The sequence below is a fragment of the Trachemys scripta genome, chromosome 1 (assembly GCF_013100865.1).
Source record: "Trachemys scripta elegans isolate TJP31775 chromosome 1, CAS_Tse_1.0, whole genome shotgun sequence".
NCBI lineage: Eukaryota > Metazoa > Chordata > Testudines > Emydidae > Trachemys > Trachemys scripta.
The window spans coordinates 269,237,865-269,262,558 of NC_048298.1; the positions used below are offsets into that span (position 1 = coordinate 269,237,865).

The following is a 24,694-nucleotide window of genomic DNA, read 5'->3' on the forward strand; positions in this document are numbered from 1 at the left end:
GGGCTGCAGGGTGATCTCCCTCCTCCGTGCAGCCAGTCGCCTGTGCGCCCCACTGCCATGCTGGAGCCTCCATATTTATTTATAGACAAATAAAATTTGCAGAATTTTGTAGAAATTTAAATACTGTGTGCAGAATTTTTATTATTTTTATGCAGAATTTTTCATTTTTTAGTGCGGAATTCCCTCGGGAGTAAATAAAGCATTCCAACGTATTAAAGACTCCTGAGAGACTTGAATAAAATATTTCTGTTCAGCAATGGTGACCGTTGATATAAGACAGTGGTCCCCAAACTGGGGGCACACCCCCTAGGGAATGCAGAGGAGGAACATTCGGGGGATCATGTAATTGTGTGTGTGTTTATATTGTATTTTAGGCCCATCTCAGGAGTACCTCTGTTGCATCTTATTACATCATATGAGGAACGTACTCCACATGTATTTAAAAAGTTGTCTTTTATATGTTCTCCAGTAGCTAAGATATTAATCAGTAAGAAAAACATTACTAGTTTGGGTAGGTATTCCCTATATTTACAGTAGGAAATTCCCCATACTAGACTATTTTTACTCACCGGTAAGTTGGTAATAGAGTCTTTTAAGCTATTAACGATGCACTCCATAGGAGACTGTTTGTCTTAAGTAGCAGTTTATACTATAAAGTTAGAAACTCAACATTAAGGACTATTCAATTTGTACCATGACTCTAAAGGTCAGGTAATATAGGTCTGTATAAACTGTGTTTGTTGCTTTATGTGGGAAGATTGATTTTTCTGTGTCTCTGCATCTCCATTCACTGTTAGTTTTGACCTGTTTTCCAACAGGGTGGAGTTTATCTGCTTTTTTTTTTTTCTTTTGGGTGTGCACAAAAATCCATTGAGGGTGAACACACTCCACCCAAGCTTCCTCCTACACATTTACTGGATATCTAAAACGTTTGCAAGCTGAATACACCCCCTGCTTTGTTTGGCAGAACCATCAGTGGTTCTGGGAAAGGAGCAAATGAATGGCAGTGACTAGCCACAGAGTGAAACAGAAAGAGAAGAGACTTATGTCCTAAGATGGAATTCACATTAATGTAGAAGCTTCATTTATTTAAGAATCCAGAGAAATAGCAATTCTTCTGGAATGAAGGAACTAAAACATTGGTAGGACAAAATATGTTTTATCATGCATTTGAGACAGAGGCTATTTTTAAGGGAAGCAGAATAAAATAATCATACTTAAGTATGATGACTCCTACAGCACAAGACTTTAATTTTAATTTTAAAATAAATACTAAAGACTTGCCAATGTCTAATTTGGTTTTGTCCCATCTGGAACTACTAATTCATTTGTTCAAAACATTCTGACCTCTTAAAGACTATATTTCATTCTTACATTTATTGTTTGTTTGGCACCAATAGAGTGTTTGGTGCTGTACCAGTCCTGCAGGGCGGCTGGCACCAGAATGTTCACTCCACGCTCAGTAGGAGGAGTGAAGATGCTGGGTGCTTCTCCCTACTTGAATCTGCCCGGCTTTCCAGTTCCCGCTACCAGGTCTGAAAGGGAGGAGACATGTCTATATTTCATTCCTTCCTATACCATATTTGCTAGCACCTGGAGACAGTTTGTTGTTGTTTTTGAGGGGTGGCAGGGAGGGATACACTCTAATTCTTCATTTAGCAAGTATAGGAGGACTGCTGAATATGCCTTGAGGCATTTAGCCATTGCCTGTTTTGGGCATGAAGAATTCCTCTGGTTCTACAACTTTGCATCCCCATCAGCGCACATCATAGTAAAAAAAGCTAGAACTGAGCCCCAAAGCTGTTACTTTGATATAACTGATACAGTTTAGGATATGAACAAAACATATATGTAACCAGACCCATCAAGAGAAATTTGGGGGCCCAGTACCTCATGTTTGCTGCAGTCCGACCCTCTCCCATTTCACTTTATTTACACAAATGTTACATACTGAGGACCCCGGTACAATTGTTCTGCCTTCTGTTCCCTTAATTTTCTGTTTGATACACCTCTACATTTTAGTGTCATTTGGACCAAATTACTGCAAATTTTCTGGGGGGCCAAAGTAACTTATGTACCGGTGGATTCTTGAAGTGTGTTAGTTATACACTTGAATCTCTTACTGCCTTATAGTTCCTCTGCTATATGTTGTTCAGGTTATTCCCTGAGTATATTTTTTCTTGTTATTTTCTCTGGTTTGTTTTATGATGGTGATGGAGTATTTGTATATTAGATGATTGGTGTGATTTAGATCTTAATAGCTTCAGTAGTTCGGTTTCATATAGACGAGAGAGAGAGAGAGTTTTATGACTTCAGACAGTTTAAAATGAAAAAAGTCCTTTGTTTAAAGAAAAATCAGTGTTCGTGTTTATATCTATATATCTATATCTATATATGCACATATTTATGTATCTCCATCCATCTGTGTATATATGATGTGTGTATGTGTGTGTGTATATATATATACACACAGATGGATGGAGATACATAAATATGTGCATACATTACATACGTCCATAGGTATATACACACCCCTATTATTAAGTTATAGCAAATTATTTTACTTGTGAAATGATTTTAAATAATGCCTTAGATTGGACAATGGCAATTAATATCTTATGGTAGATTAGTGACATAATATGTATGAGGATGCCAGTTCCCATTCACTATGAACCATTGCTATGTCTAGTGCAGTTAACTGCTGCAGCCACATAGACTCATAAAAATCTCAATAAAATCTGAAAACTGTAGAGTATGGGTAATCTCGCTATAAATTATAATAAAAATTACCCCTGTAGACTCTATATTCTGACCATTAAGTTCATGGATACTGCTGCTTTGTACATAAAGTTTTATTAAATACATCGACCAGTTCTGTTGGCCCTACCAGACAGCAAGCTGTTTTGATTTAAAATCTGATTAGTGTTCTCAGAGAATTTTCAAAAGCAAAAACTGTTGATAATGAACATTAAATAGGAGTGGAAATATCTGATATGTGTTCCATGTAGTAGTTATCTGCTTGTGGAGATGGTGGGAGGGAGTAAAGGACATCTTTTCCACAATGAGTACATTTGTTATGTCTGTAAAGCAAGGATTTGGTTTCCCAACACAGCTGTCCAAAAGTATATTACATAAACTAGAGCACAATATCCAGTCTCAGAGGGTTTTCTTTGAAATGCTTCATGTACATCTGTATCTGGAGGTGCTGCTTCCATTGTAGGAAATATGTAGCAGGATATATGACATTCTGCTTCAGTATTTCCCTCCCTAGTGACTGGCTGCTGGATTCCTAAACCTGTCACGGATGACAATCTTCAGAAGTGGTTTGTATCAAATGGTTGGGTGTGGATCTTAGATAGAATCTCTTTTTACCTTATGTAGCTGGAGATCTAATAGACAACTCTCATCACAAAGAGCAATGTCGATATTTGCATACTTTTCCCTTCCTGTCATTATTCATGGTGGTGAGCTTGATCTTCTCAGCTGAGACAGGATGTTGCAGCATGGCAACTTGCCCTCTAGCATTCTGCAGTGTCCACATCTGACAGCACCCAACTCTATGACAATGGTGTCCCCAGGCATAATGAAAAATATGTCAAGGTGGTGTTCACTGAGCTTTACAGCCCAACATCAAGTGTGTCACTTGGCTATCTTTAATCCTCGACCACTAGGCCTTTGAGGGACGTAACTTCAAAGGAAATGCCCAGTATTGATATAGTGGACATACTCACCCTCACTCTGGGAATAGACTCCAAGTTATGGCATGTGACCAGACATTTGTAATTCTAACCTATTTCCTGGCATTAAGTGGGATGGGATGATCACAAGTCCCTCTATTTAGTATTTGAATTTCCTGGATTTGTGATTATTCAGGAGTTTTTGAAACATTGGCAGCCATTAAAGCCAATGCAGGCAGACACCCACCTTCTTCTTCACCTCATGACAGGAAGACAACTATATTCTTTCTCCTCCCAAGACAGACAGACATGAATATTAGTTGACGCTTCTGGGGTGATAAAATGAGGGGTTGTGGCTATTGGATGAAGTGTGCAGGTGGGTGGTGCTGCTGTTTAGGTGCGGGTAGGTAGAGTTGTTGGGATTCAGGAATGCATATTCTTTTTTTAACATGGTCCAGGACTTGTGCTTACCAGTTCACTGATCCTGTTAGTGTTTGAACTGGTTCTGACAACGTTTCTGTGCCCTGGCAAGTCATAAAACATTGATCCAAAAGCCTAGAGGCTGTATAATTTATTAAATTATATTTTCCAGTACTTTATTGTTAATGCAGCAAGTCCACATCCAGAATAATATTGTTGAAATTCTTGTGAATGTGAAAATCATCGGGGGGGGGATTGTTTTCCTATTCCTGGGAGAGATTCCTGGTAGCAAAAATAACGTTTACTACTAGAAATAATTTTCTGTTAGCTGATATTTAAGTTTTACATAGGGTTACCAGATATCAACTGTGGAAAAAAAGGGACAGGGGTGGGGGACAATAGGCGCCTATATAAGAAAAAGTCCCAAAAAACAGGACTATCCCTTTAAAAACGGGACATCTGGTCACCCTACTTTTACATATTACATTTGCAAGGAAAGTAATGGAATCACAGCTTCTCACTTTTGGTAGCTAGAATGGGTTGAAATTTCAAATTTATCAATCAACAGGCCAGAGACTGATGTAAAAGATGGATCTCCAAGCAGGGATTCTGGACAGCACACTAACAGAAATCCCAGTACCCTTCCCTTTTCAGCTTTAAAAAGAGGCATAGATTATAAGGTCATAAGGAACCATAATCATCTAGTCTGACCTCCTGTGAAACACAGGCCGTAGGATTTCACTCATTGATTCCTGCATCAAACTTCTCACTCAGTGCATTTTCCCGGATCTCACTGATGGGGGAGGGGCAGAGAGCTTCATTTTTCTGGCTGGCAGGCTTGATGCTCCAACTACTAGGTGTCTGGTACATTTTCAAGGCCTGTTATAAGCAATTACTTTATATTGAACAGTGATGCTATTTGTTAGATTAGCATGCAGGATACTGTACATTCGTCATAGAAAGCACAGTGTGAAGTTTCACATATGAAACAAAAACAAACCGTCTACTAATATCATACACTCATTCAGAAGGCAGAAATTGATTTTTAATCATTTTAAGAGCGCAACTAAAAGCATGATTTAGTTAGTATTATATCATGATACTTCAGCATATGTCTCTGTATATACATATTTGCAAGGCTATTAGCAAAGAGATTATTTAATTCAGAAGACAAGTATTGAGGTTAAACATACAGTACCACAGTCCTCAATATTTCAGAATGCTGATATTCTATTTTTTCTCTTTATTTTCACACCGGCAAGTATCGGTCCCCTAATAAGTCATTTAAGCATTAGCTAACTCTGTACGGCTTAACTAATAAGGGAGGCAAAACTCCTGATGATTATTACTCTGCTTTCTTCTGCTCTTAAATATTGCATTCATCTTAAACCTCCAGGGGCAGGATTTGATTTAAATCTAAGATAATGTATTTATGTGAAATTACTGCTTGTAGGTCTCAGCCTTCCTATTGATGGGATGACTTTCTATCACATCAGCTTCCAGAAAACTTGATCAGAAAAAAAAAATCAGGTTATAATTGGAAAGTGTCAGGAGCAATAGCAGTGAACTGGTGTACTACACTTTTCATCTCTAAAGATTTTCTGCATATCTTATATTAGGTCATAGTGAGTTTGGTGGGCTCATCCTATATTTGTGCACATCAGTAAACCACTAGACAGCTCAGCACAATTAAGAGTCTCATCTCTATGCAGGGCCAAGACTTGAAAAGCAATGTATAGCACCAGTCAAGGTTGAGGTGTATTGGCAGAGCTGCACTGAGGAAGCTTGCGTAATGTCTGCCAGTTCCTGCACTATGTGATTCCAAGGCAATGCTGTTAATCCTTCAGTTTCCTGAATATCAAACTCACCTTGTCTCTTTTTAAAATAAATGGAAGGTGTGGTGTGATATTTAGTGCAGAGAGGTAGAATGGTTAAATGTCAGTGATTGTACAATGGCACAGCGATAAAATGTTTTTAAGATCATGCTTAAAAATTGTCTGTATAATTCCATGAAATATATATTAGTCAACAAATATTCTAAATGCTTTAATTAATTATTTATATTTTTCTTAAAGGAACTTTTGTTAAACTTGAGTGGATACCCGATGATCTTATTCTTTTAGGTAGTTTTTCCTACAAATGGAAAACATGGTGGTATGTGTGAGTCTTTATGAAAATGAAACTCCAGTAGCTGTTCTAATATCAGCAAACATATAACAATGAATTTTGTCTCTGTGTTTAATTTTATTTTATTACAGTGCCATTGTTGTAACTGTATATTTTTAATAAAAGGTCAAAATATTACAATTGTGGTTATAAAGTAATAGCTCGAGTGCTGGAGTGGTTGGAACAGGCTTTTGCTGTGTTGTTCTGTTGAAAGATTGGCTTCTAAAAGGAAACATTTTTCTGATTAATTTTGGTAATGGGGGCAGCGAGAGGAGATAGGGCCCTACTGAATATGTGCTAGTGTGTCAAGAGCTAATCTTTACACTATTTCAACTAAAAGGAACATTTGTCCTTCAGGTTCATATAGACATAGAGCCTTATGGCCTCCTCAGCTCTGTAAACTCACATACATCCTCACATAATTCCTCCACTGCCTCCCTAATCTATTCAGCTTCCAGTACAAAATGCTTATTTTTATAACTCTCCATGGATCTTTACCAGCATATATGTTGTCCCCTCACAACACTCACCCACTCTTTTCCTCATTCCCTCTGCTTGCCTAGCACCAGCCTCCTTCGCACTTCACAAAACCACCAGACAGCTCAGCACAATTGAGAGTCTCTGCTCAAAGCAGGGCTAGATCTGGAAAGCGAGATGCAACACAAGTTAAGGTTAAGATGAATTGCGTGGGTACAGCTGCACATTGTCTGCCAGTTTCATCACTGGCTCTTCACTGATTTTCATATCCCATTTGCTAACATATCTTTTCTCCCTTGTCTAAATCTTTTAATTCTCTCTCACATTCTGTTGTTTGTTATTCCAATAAATAACTACAAATCATTATTTAATAACTGTGAGCAGCATATACAAACCTGGAAGCAAAAATCTCTTAAAGCTATATTTAGATGTCTAAATGAAAGTGGCCTTATTTTCAGAGCTGCTGACTTCATTGGGACATGCTTATCAACTGAAAATCAGGCCACTTTTACAAAATACAGATTTTGGAATCTAACTCTAGGCCCTCTGAATTTGAACATTTTGGCCTGTATTCTTAACTTTATAAAATATTTTTGGATACCGTTTATATGGAAGAAACTATCAAGAAAAAGGCCCTAATCCTCAATTGACTGTACCAGGGCCGGATTAACTCTCCTGTGGGCCCAGGGCTATTAGATTTTGTGGGGCCTCTGTATACAAGTATTTTTCCTGGGAGGGAGTTTGGTGAGGAGAGGTCTGGGAGGGAGTTTGGGTGCAGGAGGGAATTCTGATCTGGGGCAGGCGGTTAGGTGGAGGAGGGGGTGCGAGGTGCAGGCTCCGGCTGGGAGGTGCTTACCACAAGTGGCTCCTGGCTGGCGTGCAGCAGGGCTCAGATTGCCTGCCTGCCATAGCCTCACACCGCTCCCAGAAGCAGCTAGCTGCTAGCATGTCTCTGCGCGCCCCTTGGGAGGGAGGGGGGCAGTGGGTCGCCGTACACTGTCCGCGCCCGCAAGCGCTGCCCCTGTAGGGGACGGTGCCGAGGGTGGGGTCAGCGCACAGAGCCGCCTCCCCCACCCCTTGCTCAGAGATCACTGCCTGTGATTTATTATCTTGAGTTGGGGCCCTGGGCTGCAGCCCCTAAAGCCCCCTTAGTCTGCCCTGGACTGTACCCCAGCAATCAATTGCTGGATTGGAGCCAAAAATTGTATTGTTTTATGGGGTTCCAAATTCACAAGCAGTGGAGCTGCTTTTCAGGTACTCTTGCATATATACTTCCCACCCACAGCCCCAAGCACAGGGCTGGCCTTACCATGAGGCAAACTGAGGCGGCCGCCTCAGGTCCCAGACTGTGGTGGGTGGAGGGGGGGCACCACTAGGACCCAGAGTGTAGAAAATTGTGTCTGCTGCTGGTGCATATGTATTCTCTCTGCTCTAGATGCACAGAGATGGTGGAGTGCTGTGCTGGAGGAAGGAGGGCACAAGAGACATAACAGGAAGGTAGGAGAAAAGGTGAGAGGGAATAACAGAAAGCAGCAGGATCTTCAGGGAGAGAGAGGACGAGGAGCCTCTTATGACCCTCTCTAGCACCTCTAGGAGCTTGGACTGATTAACGCCAGCTTCTCAGGGAGCTTCCTGTTTCCTGCTGCTTCCCTGAACCCACTTGAGGAGAACAGGCAGTCAACTGAAGTAGTAGGAGCCAGTTAGGCTGATATCTTCCCTCACTCAGTCCCTGCTACCAGCCTGCTTATTTGTCCCCTTCAGTTGAGTGTTGAGAGCCTCTATAGCTGGTACAGAACAGCAGTCATGAGTGAAAGAAGAAAACACCCCTCTGGGGCAGCATTCAGAAAAAGAAAGAAAGCAAAGGAAGCTTTTCTATCAAAGCAGGAAGGAGCTTTCCTGAGATACATAGACACAAATGTTCACGGTGAGCCTTCCGGCCCCAGTGAGGATGTGAGTGGTGAGGAGATGCCTGATCTTCCAGTTAGTCAGAGTGCAGGTGACCTGGCAGCTACTGCAGCATCCATATCTGCATCTCAAATGGATGTAACCATGCACATTCCTGAAGAAAAGTGTAGATCAGAGAAGAGTGTGGCGGAGGCACAAGAAACAGATGCTGCTGAGTTTAGTTCCTTAAGTCTAGATGATCCAGGATTGTGGAACCACTTGAGCAGTAGCCTGAGGGACTTCCTTGTACTGCATGGGCCACAGCAAGTTAAAAACTTCATGTTCCCCAAAGACAATGAAAATAGAAGTTTCCATCCAACACGTTGCTAGTGTGAAATTCCCAATGGTGACAAAGTGGAGAGGCCATGGCTTATGTACTCAAAAACCCAGAATGCTGCATACTGTTTTTGTTGCAAACTCTTCCAGTCTAATGTTCCAGCCACATTGGGTTCTACAGGAACAAAGGACTGGAAAATCTGGCTAGAAATTTGGCATGCCATGAGAAGGCAGCAAATCACCAGAGATCGTTCCATAGATGGAAAGAGCTTTAGATGAGACTAAGGTTAAAGGCCACCATAGATGATCAGCATTACGAGAAGATTGCATCAGAGTCTCTTTACTGGCAAAATGTTCTGAAAAGGCTCATTGCCATTGTGAGAATGCTTGCTATCCAAAACCTAGCACTGCATGGCACTTCAGCTATATTTGCCAAACAATGGAAACTTCCTTAAAATTGTGGCGCTGATGGCTGAGTTTGATGCCGTACTCCAGGAGCATCTAAGAAGAGTCACCACCCAAGAAATGTACACACACCACTACCTTAGAAAAACAATTCAAAATGAGATCATACAATTACTGGCAGCAAAAGTCAAACAGAAGATTGTGGCAGATCTGAAGTCAGCAAGATATTACTCTGTTATTCTGGACTGCACACCTGACATCAGCCATACAGAACAAATGACTTTAATGGTGCATTTTGTAACAACAACAGAACCTAGTGAAAATGTCCCTGCAATGATGACTGTCAGAGAGCATTTTCTAGAATTTATTGACATTGATGATACTACAGGAGCTGGTATGACAAATGTGATTCTTAAAAAGCTGGAAGATACGGGAATTGCGATAGCTGACATGAGAGGTCAGGGCTACGATAATGGTGCCAACATGAGAGGAAAGAACAGAGGAGTGCAGACACGGATCCGAGAGTTAAACCCTCGAGCTTTTTTTGTCCCATGCAGTTCTTTCATTGAACTTGGTGGTCAGGGATGCAGCATTAGCTTCTAGTGAGGCTGCTGAATTTTTTAATGTAATTCAAAGCATCTGTGTATTTTTCTCTGCATCAACTCATCAATGGCAAATTTTGAAGCAACATCTGGGAACATCCTCTCTGACACTGAAACAAGCCACATGATGAGAAAGTTGAGTGGCAGCGATAAAGCCTATCAAACACCAAATTGGGAAAGATAGATGATGCCATAGTTGCCATTATGGAGAATAATGCTATGACAGGAACCGTTCGTGGGAGAATGGTGGCAGAGGGAAATGAAATCACCAGAAACATACATAACTTCAAATTTCTGTGTGGCTTAGTGTTGTGGCATGACATACTGTTTGAAATAAATGTTGTAAGCAAGAGACTCCAAGATGTTGACCTTGATATATCTGGAGCAATGGAACAACTGGAGAAAGCAAAGTCATACCTACAGTCTTACCGGTCAGATGAGGGATTTCAAAACGTTCTGAAGAATGCACAGAAGTTGGCAGAGGAACTTCACGCTGAAGCTATTTTCCCACCCATTCAAGAATACAAGAGTCACCGAAGAAGAAGACATTTTGATTACGAGGCACGGGATAATCCCATAAGAGACCCCAAACAACAATTCAAAGTTGAATTCTTTAACTAGGTGCTAGATTGTGCAATACAGTCAGATGAAGAACGTTTCATGCAGCTCAAGAAACACAGCAGTATATTTGGGATGTTGTATAATATTCCAAAACTCCTCACTATAACTGAAGAAAACCTACACCAGCAATGCAAGGCACTAGAGACAATGTTGACACAGGATGACATGAACGATATTGATATGAGTGATTTAGGTATGAACTGAAAGCCCTTTCAAGATGCATTTCAGCAGGATCAACTCCGAAGGCTGTTCTGGAATATATGTGCACAAATAAGATGACCACCCTCTTTCCAAATGCTTTTGTTGCTCTGCGCATACTTCTAACACTTCCTGTAACAGTTGCCAGTGGAGAACGCAGCTTCTCCAAGCTGAAGTTAATAAAAACACATCTATGCTCCACAATGACACAGGAGAGGCTGGTCAGCCTTGCAACTATCTCAATAGAGCATGAGCTGGCCCAGACTGTGGACCTTCAGGAAACAGTTCAGATCTTTGCAATCAAGAAGGCACTTTGATTATTCAAACAGAGAAAAATGCCAGCGTTTACTATGCAGACAAGAAAAGTTATATTTGCTGTTCAGGCGTTTGAAAGTTAAGTGTTACTTAAAATTTTTGAACAAGGCATTTTAAGTTGTTAGTTCTCCTTTATTGGGGTAGGTAGCAGAGCAATACCATGAGAGAAGTAGAACAGGAAGAAGGCAGAATTGAGACCTTTCAAAGTTTTGGCTCAAACGAGGGGGCATGCGGGCATCATTTGAGCTCCCCGCCTCAGGTGCCAAAACGTTGTGGGCCGGCCCTGCTCAAGCAGAAGAATTCTGCTGTGCAGCTTGGGCACTATAGTCACAGGTGAGCACAAGATCTCTCCATGTGGGCATTAGCTAATCAGTTACCTGTAAGGATCTTATTGGGAGGAGAATAGCTTTAGGTGCTGCCTTTCCCGACAGCAGTTGCAGCTGCTCTGAGAAACAATGAAACTTAATTGGGATGGAAAAGGAGGAGCTCAGCCTTCTGGGCTCACCATGCTCTCAACCAGTTGTCACCAACTTGTGTAATAAAACCTGAAGGAGAGTGGTAGAATCCACCCTGCTGAGCACCTCACAGAGTTCTTTGAAAACATTAGGCCATTGTGTGACAGTTTATGAGGCAAGGAGCCAACCTCCTCTCCAGAGACTTGTGAAAGCCATCCTAGCGGCTGCACGTCTGTTTGGGAATAGGCAAGTGGGCACAAAGGGAGAGGGGGAGCAAAAAAAGGGGTGAGAGCTGTAAGGAGACATAAGAGAACTGCAGGTATGTGGTAATGGGAAGGAGCAGAGGCCACATATGGAGAGGGGAAACTAAGAAGAATGCTGAAATGATGGGTATGGGGGCTGACAGATTAGAAAAAAAATGAGAGGGAATAGAAATAAATTCCTTAATGCTAAAGTGTGGATTTTATACAGTTTGGCATCAATCCAATTAGCCATCACCATAAATTAGATTGAAAAACCATTCCTCTGTGCTAACAGTTCTTAATTCCCCCACCACAGCATTTTGATTTTCACTATTTTGAAAGCGTGGGAGATCCTACACTTTGCAGAGAATACACAACACAAGACACCCAGTGTTGTCGTGATCATAGACTTGCAGTTATGCAAGCTGTGCCCAGTGGGCCAAATTATGCTCTATTACCACAATGCAATCCCTTTAACTTCAGCGGGGCTGCATCGACATAACATGGAGCAGCATTTGTCCTATTAAGTATGCAACTTAATCAGCATTGCCAACCCCAAACATTTAAAAAAAAATCACGATTCATGTTTCAAAATCATGAAATTGGCTTTAAAATTATGAGATTTTTGAAAGATAATATATTTTTATTCTTTTATTTGCCTTCTGGTATTTGAGTCTTTAGGGACACTTCGGTCACATTTTCAAGCATTTTTCTGCAACTATAAGGGCTAGAAATTTACTTTTTTAAATTAAATGAGATTTTCACCTCATCACATGCCTCAAGCACCTGGTTCTTTAAGAAAAACACCAAATATTGAGACGTGCAACAAAATCTCAAGAGTTGGCAATACCACATAATAAAAAAACTAGATGGCATGTTGTGTGACGAATAAACATGCCTAAGACAGTTTTCTTCTTTATTTAACCCAGCTCCTTTTATTTAAGAATAAGCAAAGTTAAATGTACAAAATTAATATATAATGGCAGCTGCATCATAAACTAACTCTTAAACATCTTTGATGAAGCTACATTTGAGTGTAAACAGCCAGGAGGCTTCTGAGTTGGCCTTCATGTTACATGGGAGAAAGACTATGCTGCTGTTAGCTGAAAATATCAAGTGCAATATGTTTTGTTCTTTTTAATTTAAACTTCATTAACGTCACATTTATTTTCACACATTTAACAACATGTAACTATCTGCTTCATATAATTATATAACTAGTGTAACAAGCAACATATTTCACTTTTTAAAATTAGCAAAAATAGTTAACATTGATGGTTATTATTTCAATTTTACAATTGCTTCTAATAGCCCATAGCCATTTGGCGATCAGGAATTCTCAAACATCACGTTTCTTTCTGATTGGCTTTCTCTCTGGTAAAATCAGATGTGATGAGCAATCAACTACTTTTAAATCAAGTTGCCAGCTTATGTTGGCAACTGATGTTTAAACACACGTTGTATACTACAGTGTGCAATGTGTGACTAGAATATGGTGCTTGTAGTTTTGGAACAAAGAAGCATGTTACCAATGACTTTTCAAAAATTGAAATAGTCACTATACGTCTCAGTGCAGTTATATGGTAAAGACTTTATCGTTGTCAGTGTCAACAATCCCTCCTCTGACAAATGTCTGATGTTTAATTTACTGCATGCAACAACCAATGCACACAATGACAAGCTAATCAAGAAAAATTATGGTAACTACATTATGCAATATGTCTCAGAAGAATATTGTAAAATAATTAATTGATTTCTGTAAGTGCACCCACTACTGTATTTCTTGATATGTAAATATCTGACTTACTATGTTAGCCTACTGAATGTTTTTTTAAATATTGTCTTTATTAAGATCTTTAACAAAAAAATAGAAATGACAACTGTGCCTAAAGGCTGTGCACAGTGCATTGATAAACTAAACATTAAGACCGACGTTCTCAACTGTGAGAATCTCAATCAGTGGCAACGGATTCTTGGGAATTCAGCTGTCTACTTATATGGCCCATATAAGAGGAGTATCTGAATGCCTCACAATCTTTAATGTATCATAATACCATTGTGAAGTAGTAAAGTACTTTGTCCCCATTTTAAAGTTGGGGAACTGAAATACAGGGTCACATGTGATATCTGCAATGGAGCCGGGAATTGGACTTGGGTCTCTACACACACCCAGGATAGCACCCTAGCCACTGGGCCGTTCTTTCTCTCCAAGGAGCACTTGAGAGATCACTGGTTGATTTTGAGTGAGAGCTGCCAGTGCTCTGCTAATTTGAAAAATCAGGTCGTAGATGTCTCAAGATGGGCAAAAGTGACCACTAAATTTTTGCCCTAAATCTCCATGCGGAAATATGCAAAATCATACAAACGAAACCAAAAAACATCCCCAAAAGACAACTAAAATAAATGCCTTAAAGGTAAAATGCATGTTTAAAGATTAATATATGTGCAATTTTATTTTATTTTAATGGTTCATGGGTATGCAGTATCCATATATATAAAATACATATATTGACATTTTGTGCATTTGCAAATATGTTTGTGTGTATCAGTAGCTAACAAAAGCTACACTACATGATTTTATATATTCATTATCTTACTTGTGAAGCTAAAGGAGAAAAGTGTTATATACAGTATAACAGTATGGAGGTGTTGTACACCTTTATGTTGTTCTGGGACAAGATTAGTTTCATCACACTAACTTTAATCCATTATATGTCTCTTTTCCAGCACAAATGGACCCCCGAGGCATATCTCCCAGACAAATTAAAAGTGACAGTGATGATGATGACCTGCCAAATGTGACCTTAGATAGTGTTAATGAAACTGGATCCACTGCCCTCTCCATAGCCAGAGCTGTACAAGAGTAAGTATCACATTCTCAGGATGAGATAAGTATTGCCAAGGTGTTCAATGGCTAACGGAAACACCAGTCATCAGCTATTCTGCAGATATGTCATCCGAGGTCTGAGCCAACATACATGGCAGCATCTTTCTGTTCAGCTTCAGTCCCTTCAGGAGGAGATTGCTGTCTCTCTCTCTCTCCTTTTTTTTTTTTTTTTTTTTTTGTGTGGTCCTTGACTCATTGTTAGAATTTCACTCTGAAATTTGTTCTTTCTTCTCTTTTATACAACTGCAAAGTTTTGGTGTTTTTTGTTTTTGTTTAAGGGGGGAACCTTTGTTAAATTATTCAGTTTGTCTAAAAAAAATTCCTTGGCTCATGGCAGAATTGTGAGGTCTCTCGCAGTGCTTTCTAGAGAAAATTATCTACAGTTTTCCAAAGGAAGAACATACATGAAAGGAAATAAGTAAAAGACTCCAGTCAGGTTTTTCCATTACTTTTATTTTTCTGTTTATTTTTAGGCAAATTATAACTCTTTGGTTCAATTTTTATTTTGTTAGTGGGTTTTTTTTTTTCATTAAAAGTTTGCTTGAATTGTATTTATTAATTTTATTGACGCATGAGCTTGCTCCATCACCATGGCAGCTAGAAGGTAACCCACTGTGATGTAAATAAGTATTACCATCCCCATTTTATAGGTGAGGAAAATGAGGTAAAGTATAAAAATCAAGCTGGAAGTCTGAAGCAGAGCCAGAAATAGAATTTGAGTCTCCAGGCTTGCAAAATAATATATTCCTTCAGCTGAATAAATCAAAAGATGGAAGTTTTGAAAGTGAGATTAAAATACTAAACAATGTTTGTCATGAATGCATCAAAAAACTTCACTTGGGGTTTAAAGGCACTAGAACAATTAGATAACTCTGATGTTTTATACTTACTAGAATCAGCCAAAAAGTTGATAAGTTGCAAAGTGATACATTATTTGCTCAAACAAGTCTGAGAAGATACATATTGGGTGAATGCATTTTTTGCATAATTTGGGAAGATGGAGTGCATCTGATCCACCCCGAGAATTTTTTTTTAACTTTATGTCCCTGATACCACCCAAAAAAGAGAGTCTGTGCACTGGCAGTATAGATTCTCCAAGTACAAACTGCTTGGAGAATTGGTAACTGACAGTGTGTGAGGCTATGGCTAACCTAATAAGTCATCACATCCGAGGGAGGGCCTGCCTCTCAGAACTGAATAACCCAGCATGGGATTCACCAATGAGACTTTGGCTATGTCTACACTATGAGTCAGCATTGTCATTCCTCAGCTAGTGTACACATATCAAGCTAGCTCCCCTCTAGCTAGCACGAGTATTAAATAGCAGCATAGCCCCAGTAGCACTGGCAGCAGAAGCACAGGAGAGCGGTGCTGAATACAAACCCACCTGAAACCTATCCGTGCCATGCCTTTGTGGCAGCTACACTAGTATTGATATTCACACTAACTGGATGAGAGCTAGCACAAGTATGTGTCCTTGTAGCGGGGTGGCTACCCTGCTCCTGCAGAGGGGTTTAAAACAGCCCTGGCAGAGGGCTGGGGCAAAGGGAAAAGCTACTGGGCTGATTGGGGAAGTAGCCACAGCTGGGCCACGCCCCAATCAGGCCCCAGCTGGCCTGTATAAGAAGGCTGGGAGCCAGGCACTCAGCAGTTTCTCTCTGAGGGCCTGGTGGCAGAGAACTAGAGCAGAGTGCCTGGGTGGAGCAGGGCTGGGGAGCTCTAGCCTGGATAGCCCCAGGCTGTGGCCTAGCGGAAGGCCAAGGGGTACTGGGGGTTGCAGAGGACAACCCAGGGCTAGGCTAAGGCAGCAGGTCCAAACCCTCCTTGCCAGTGATGAGTAGCCTATACTGCAGTCTGCCCCAGGGAGTGGGGGCTAGTTGGTGACTGGTAGTGGCCTAGTACTGAGGTAAGGTGGGGGTAGTGTGTGGGGGTTCCCCTGGGAGGGGAGACCTAGTGTGTGTGGGTATTGCCAGGGGGCAGCACCCAGCGCAAGGGGCACTAGGGTCCTGGGAGGGACACGGGGGGGCCAGTGAAGAGGACAGGCGGTTCACTGGCCTTCAGAGGGCGCTCCAGAGGCTGGAGAGCTAATTCCCTGGACAACCAGCAGGAGGTGCCGCAGGGGTGAGTCCGGCCCTCTTATGGTCCTCAAGCCGGGAAATCACACTCCTTGCTCATTGTGTAGAGAGAGATTTTTGATTCACTCAGATTCCAGTCAACCACAGTAACAACCAGGCACCAATTTATATCCCACTCAAGCAAAGAGGGATTAAGTTATGGAGAGGACATTGTGTTCTCTCTGTTGCTTTAATTGGCCTCTTTCAATATGCTGAGAAAATTCTCAGCAGGGCAAGGTGGGGAAAAGATGTCTCACTGTTGATGGCTCTGTTTGATGATTTAGCACCACATTCTGGATTTACTAGTTACAAATCCCAGGAACTGAAGTGCCTAGTATTTTTCTTCCAGTTTATAGAACACGTAATAAGACAGAAAAATAAAAATAACCCACGATAAATCTATTTTTGTACTAAATAGTGCTGATTGATTAATGGAGAAGAGAGGTCGAATTGCAACTATTTTAATATATGATTGGCAGGCAAATATTAGTTATTTTAATTGATTAATATTTGAACTTTTTTTTTGCTAATAATTTATTCCATGATTGATTTTTGGAGGCATAGGGGGGAAATATGTTGAATATTCTTTAACCAGATCTTGAGATTAAGAATTAAATTAAGACATTCGGTAACCTAAAATCAATGCATTCTTGCTACAGTTTTTATTTAAATAGTAATATGGTAGTTTGCTTCAAAAGCCACACTAAGGAAATCTAATTTGACTGCTTTGTAAATTTATCATATTTCCTTCATATATCTGTATCATACACACCACATATGCAGCTGTGAATCTAGAAAGAAGTGTCAGTATATTGTACCTATCTCAATCAATCTGTTTCCATCCTTGGATATACAGGTGATTGCCTGGTGCCATAGATCTTGTAGAACATATTGTTTCACAAGTGAGATATTAAGTTTCTTCTAATAATTAAATATAGAATTAATGTAATATTTAAGATAGTCATAGAGTTACAGGCCAGAAGGGAACATTAGGTCATCTAGTCTGATCTCCAGTCTTTCACAGACCCTTAAATTTCACTCAGTTTTCCTGGTTTCAAGGCCAATAACTTGAGTTTGACTAAAGCAGTAAGGGGAACCTGCCATGCCTTTAAGTGCCAGATTGTGGGATAGGCGTTGAAAGGACAAACCACACCCCCAAAGGCATGGCGGGATCTGCATGCCAATGACACTTTTCTATGCTTTATGGGTCTGATATTGTGCAATCTTGACTTTTTTAAGAAATGAAAAATTGTCCAGCAGGTGCTGTGAATAGTACGTGGTGCCAGACAGAAGTGGGCCTTTTCCTACTCCACTTTCAGAAATTAAACTTTATAAGGAATATATATATGTCTTTCGCTACTATATCTACCATAATTTGTCTTTTATTGTGATCGCTGGTGAGTTTGTATGCAAAATATAGTTGCTTAGCTTAACATACACCTCTACCCTGATATAACGCGACCCAATATAACATGAACTCGGATATAATGCGGTAAAGCAGCGCTCTGGGGAGGCGGGGCTGCACGCTCCGGCGGATCAAACCAAGTTCGATATAACGCGGTTTCACCTATAACGCAGTAAGATTTTTTGGCTCCTGAGGACAGTGTTATATCGAGGTAGAGGTGTATTTGCTCAAAACATTTGTTTAGTGTGAACTAATTTTGATGTAACAGTGAATTTTAGAAAACAGCCATCCTCTACATCAGGCATGGGCAACCTCTGGCACGCGGCTCGCCAGAGTAAGCACCCTCCGGCCGGGGCGAGCGAAGCAGAACGGGCTGCTCACGGCCCCCCGCTAATCCCCCGGGCCACTCTGGGACTGTGGGGCCCCCAAAAGTTCCCTTCCACAGCTCCTGCCTCCCAGACTCGGGGGGGGGGGGGGGCCCCCCCCCCCCCCCCCCGAGACCCTCTGCCCCTTATCAAACCCCTCGGCCCCGGACTGGCCCGGCACCGTTAACACGCTGCTCAGAGCAGCGTGTCAGAGCTTTACCGTGTTGTATGTGAACCCGCCTTATATCGGGTCGCGTTATATCGGGGTAGAGGTATAGTTATAATATATATTATAAAATTAAGGCAGTGTAATTTGAAGATTTGTTCCAGCTGCCAACAGTTGTTGGGCTTAGTTGTCTTAAGTGTGTAGATGATAGAGATCTCTTGGTTGTGAGCAACATGTCATATCTGTGGTGTTGGTAGAATGCCATGCATATTTGTATTGATTAGGTCCCTACCAAATTCACGGCCATGAAAAACGCATCACGTACCATGAAATCTGGCCTCCCGCCATGAAATCTGTATAGTATAGTGTAAAAGCACACAAGACCAGATTTCACGGAGGAGGCCAGCGTTTCTCAAATTGAGGGCCCTTCCCAAAAGGGAGTTGCAGGGGGCATCACCAGGTTATTTTGGGGGGGGTCACGGTACTGCCACCCTTACTTCTGCGCTGCCTTCAGATCTGGGTGGCTGGAGAGTGGCAGCTGCTGACTGAGGGCCCAGCTGTGCAGTCATCAATGCAGAAGCAAGGGTGGCAATACCATATCATGCCATCCTTACTACTGTGCTGCTGCTGGCGGTGGCTTTGCCTTCACAGCTGGGCTCCCGGCCAGCAGCTGCCGCTCTCCAGCTGCCCAGCTCTGAAGGCAACACCGCCACCATCAGCAGTTCCTCAACCCGCACACAATAACCTTGTGACACCCTGCCCCACCTCCTCTTTGGGAGAGGATCACTACAATTACAACACCATGAAATTTCAGATTGAAAGAGCTAAAATCATGAAATTTACATTTTTTTTAAATCCTATGACCATGGAATTGACCAAAATGGACCTTGAATTTGGTAGGGCCCTAATATTGATATATAAATATTTCTAATAAGAAAGTGGAAGATTGACACTGAATCTTATCACCATTAACAGCTTAGGACTGAGCTTCACAGGACAGCAACCTCTATTAAGCGCTGGATACTAGATGTGCACTAGGGATCTCCGTGAGGTTTATGGTAAGACTCATGCACCAGGCCACAAAAAAGCAGTAGAGCTCCCAAAGATACAATGCTTTGCCCACTGTTTCCCCTCCTCCCCCCATTTCATGCAGCATGTCATCCCTCTCCCTCAGCCTAGTCTCTTTCCCTTGCCCAGCCAACTTATGCCCATGTGGCCCCCAATAATTGGTTACCATGGTGCATGGGGTGCATATCATTACATGAGGTGCTGGAATCCTGCTTCCCCTTTACAATGAAATTACAGTGGTTTTGCTGCACAAGTTGGAGATCAGAATTGCCTTTAGTACAAAGTCTGTGTTAGTGCAGTGTTAAAATTGTACATTTTGGAAAAGCAAACTGGAATTTTAATCTTTTTTTCCCCCATACCATCTCTTTGGTCTTTCATGGGAGGTTTAGGCCGCTGAGGCCATGTCTGAGTCCAAGAGGTGGGAGAGCCTATCTGGCCACACCCCCAAGGTGTTTGTGTAGGTGTGGGATTCCTGCCCCATGTGGCTGATCCCTTGGCTTAATGAGTTTAAGGTGAGAGATCTCCATTTAGGGAAGAATTTAAAAAAATATATTAAGAAGTGGGGAGGTAAGCAAATTAATGCTGCACAAGGAAGCTTTTTGCTTTTGCCTTCTGGCTCATAGGGTCACAGAAAATTTTGGTGCTCGTGTGGAGCCTTTGGGGTGGGGGAGATTCTGGATACCTGTGGATGTACCAGAGATGAATTTAATAGGAGACTCATTTGGGATATCATATCATACTGATTATCCAGATAGTGGGACCTCGATGCATTGGGCTGGATGCTGTTAGGTGCTCAGCTGTATGAAGCTGAGTATAGCAGCACTGTCTCTACTACAGATTCTTCTCTGGATGGGTCACATCATTATGATGATCCTGCTTTGTTGTAATGCACACTGAATTTCTAAAAATATATCAATGGGAAAGGAATACCACTGTAAACCTGATAGGTAGCACAGGTATGGGACCAGTAATACTGTATGTGTAGCAATGTTAGACATAGTATGTAATGGTCAGGTCAGAGTCTCCTTGTACCCCTCTAACTTAAATAAACATATGGATGGTTTTTTCTCCTGAGATTTATAGTTGTGTTCCCTTCATCCATTCATTTTTCACACTTGTACTATCTCTTTCCCTGCTTCAGCCAATGCCATTACTATATTAGAGATCTTTCACATCAGTTTGTTGCTCTAGTTACAAAGGGCTTTGTCTTGAGTCTCCAGGAGCTGTAAATGAAGGTGTTTTTCAGCATTTGCAGGAGCATTGCTTCCTCAGGTAGTACATCTGTGAAACAATAACCACTTGTTGCTGCTCACTTTGAAAATTCACATAGATTTGATGGGATGATTTTACAGTTGGGAAAGTGAAGCATAGAGAGGCTAAGTGACTTATGTAGATTCACACAGGAAGTCAGTAGTAGAGTAGGAAACTGACCCTGGGGGTCTCAAATCTTAGGCTGGTGCCCTAACATCTGGACCATTCTTCCTCTGAACAAAATTGTTCATCATTTAATATGGCTTTCATTTAATTTCATTCAGTATATTTACTGTGGCCATTTACAACACATAATAGATCATAGAATTGTAATTCTCATAATCATATGTGTTCCTAAAGCTATATTAAAGGATCCTGACACAACAGCATTAGAACTTTCAGGGTCTGTACATATTTATACAACAGCTCTTTGTGTACTTGATATGCTTCGTAGGTCGGAGCAATGCAAAATGTCCATGCTTGCTGTTTAAGAATAGATTTCTTGGTGATTTTAACCCCATCTGTTCTCTTTATAAAGATGATAAAGTACCTCTTGCATGTGGCAATGGTTTTGGACAATTTGTGCAAAACAAAAAAATTAGTTTGAACTGACTAACCTTGCAAATTAATCAAACAGTATTGTTTGGAGCATGCACATTGGTTCGGGACATTGGGGTGGAAATTTGCTAGTGTATCTGAAAGCGCCTCTTGCCAGGATAACAGATTTCACGTGAGTCAGAGATTTCCTTGAACAAGTGCCAGGTTGACTGAAGCTATAAATCAAAAGTAAGTTCCTGAAAAATTGACATAACTGTCTGTTTTGAAAGGATATAGTATTGTTTAAAAAATGATATATTAGGAAACCGAGATACTGTCAAATTGTTCCTAGAAGAAAGCTAATTCGAAAAAGCAACCAAACAAAAACACCCTTTTAGCTTGGTCTACAAGAAATTATTTTTTCCTATCTCCACTACAAGGGTTAATGATGGATAACAGTTTAATAGATTAGGATGTAGCAAAGAACAGTGACTTTAGGGTGTATATTCTCTGCTTTTGTATCCCTTTTAAATGCTAGACGTTAAGCTTGAGTACCATTACAAGTACACCTCTACCCCGATATAACGCCACCCGATATAACGCAATAAAGCAGTGCTCCGGGGGGGCGGGGCGGCGCACTCCAGCTGATCAAAGCAAGTTCAATATAACGCGGTTTCACCTATAAAGCGGTAAGATTTTTGGCTCCTGAGGACAGCGTTATATTGGGGTAGAGGTGTAGTAATATTTTTTTTTAAAGGAAAATATTTAAATTGTGTGATAAATAAGTTGGGAGAAAGAACTGAGTTTAATAAAATCATTATAGGTTAAAACCCTGGGCTTCTTGAAGCCCATGGGAGTTTTGCCACTGAATGTATTGAGGCCAGGATTCAATCACAAAACTTTAACGAAGTTTGGATGTTTACAAAAAAAATACTTTGTTTACACTTTTAGAGATTCTGCAGAAATACTGTGTAGTTAATGAGGATTCTCTCTGTGTGTGTGTCTCTCTCCCTTTTCATATCTTCCACCCACCACAAATAAAATAACTTTTAAAGATCCTGTTTCCTAGACTCTATAAAGTTCTATATTTTGGGTAACCATATAATTGTCTTCTGTAAGGTTTTAGTTTTGATCTAAGCATTGCCTGTTACTTTGTTAGTTATTAAACTGTAGCATATTGGGATTTTATATTCCTAAAGATGTTTACCTAAATTTGCATTTTTTTAAATTTTGCATACTACTGATTTATAGCTTATTAATTTATATAATAGGTATTTACATAGCAGTTTTCCTCTTCAAAGTGCTTTTCAAACATTAACTAATTAAATCTTACAGGTCCCTGGTGTGGTAGGAAAATAAGAATTATTATCCTCAGGGTAGTGACTTGCCCAAGGCCACAGAACAAATCAGCGAAGAGCTGGAATCAGGAATGCCTGTCTTCTACCCCCCTGGTTAATCCACTGGACTGTGCTGCTTCAAAATGAACTTCTAATCCAGGGTTCGGCAACCTTTCAGAAGTGCTGTGCTGAGTCTTCATTTATTCACTCTAATTAATTTAAGGTTTTGCATGCCAGTAATACATTTTAATGTTTTTAGAAGGTCTTTCTATAAGTCTATAATATATAACTCAACTATTGATGTATGTAAAGTAAATAAGATTTTTAGAATGTTTAAGAAGCTTAATTTAAAATTAAATTAAAATGCAGAGCCTCCCAGACCAGTGGCCAGGACCCGGGCAGTGTGAGTGTCACTGAAAATCAGCTCACGTGCTGCCTTCGGCATGCGTGCCATTGGTTGCCTACCCCTGTTCTAATCATTAGCTTTTAGATATGTTTTGCTGATATGTTGATGTTACATAATTGCTTCAAGAGCGTTACACCAGTACAGATTTTAAACCAAATTATGCCAGTGCTATTTTTAATGCATTGCTATTGCCCTGTTGTCAAATTGGGTGTATATTTGGAAATAGTGTCCCCAGACTGTTCATTATTTCGTTTTGTGATATCAGGGGTTGGTGGGGGGGTGTTTTTTAATCAACCCAGGAAGTAGAGGGAGAGATTTGTGCATTATAAAACTCAGAATGTGACAATTACTCATCGGTGTGGATTAGGTAATAAAACACTGTCAGAAACAGCCGCAGTAAAACTACTTCAGCATGCTGCTACCTTGACTTATTGATAAGAAAAAGAGGGAACTTTGTCCTGTGCTATCACTGGAGCCCCCAAAACTTTTTTCATTATCTAGATTAGATAAGTTTTTATCCTTCCTTCCCCTTAAGGCAATTCCCATGATTCTGTGGGATTGTGATTTGATACAACGCAATTAATTCTTAACAGTAACGTTCATACTAAAGTATGAGAAAATGCTTCAAAGCCAGTTATAGCTATATATGCATAAACAGCTGTGTAGCTTATATCTATATAAATGACATCTTTTCACACTAGCAAAAAGGGGGCTGTGGCTAAGTCTTGCTGAGACACTGACTGAACACAGGGATACTGGAAACTCCAATACCAAACTTTTTTAACCCCCCACTTTCTTTCTCTCTCTCTCTCTCTCTCCACAGAGGATGATGGTAGAGATTTTTTAGGTTGTCCCCCCTATTTAGTTCAAATCCCCTGGTCTCTCTTCCCTAATGTTTTCTCTCTAAACAGTCAAATCCTGTTTAGATTTGTATAAATAGAAAGAATCTTGGAGACACAGGACTGAGAGAAAGTGCCTGGATAATGGATACAGAAGAGATTATGTGCTGATTCCTACTGTTAATTATTATTCATGTTTATTACAGTAGTGCCTTTTATTTCACTAGGAGGGTGATGAAGCACTGGAATGGGTTACCTAGGGAGGTGGTGGAATCTCCATCCTTAGAGGTTTTTAAGGTCCGGCTTGACAAAGCCCTGACTGGGACGATTCAGTTGGTGTTGGTGCTGCTTTGAGCAGAGGGTTGGACTAGATGACCTCCTGAGGTCTCTTCCAACCCTAATCTTCTATGACCACCAAGAGTGGGCCCCATTGTGCTAGGCACTGTATGAACAAAGCAGTAGAAAGTCTCTGCCCCAAAGAGCTTAGATAAGCATAGATGAGACAGACACAGAATCGGGAA

The 24,694-nt window shown here is 40.8% G+C and overlaps 1 protein-coding gene across 5 annotated transcripts in view; it reads left to right on the plus strand.

The window, feature by feature from the left end:
* Positions 1-24,694, plus strand: part of KLF12 (Kruppel like factor 12) — a 348,332-nt gene that overhangs the window by 234,814 nt on the left and 88,824 nt on the right. For all 5 annotated transcript variants that reach the window (XM_034758347.1, XM_034758346.1, XM_034758349.1 and 2 more), the window contains one exon: positions 14,526-14,661. In XM_034758347.1, the coding sequence (XP_034614238.1) occupies positions 14,526-14,661 (136 nt within the window). The remainder of the gene's footprint in view (positions 1-14,525; positions 14,662-24,694) is intronic.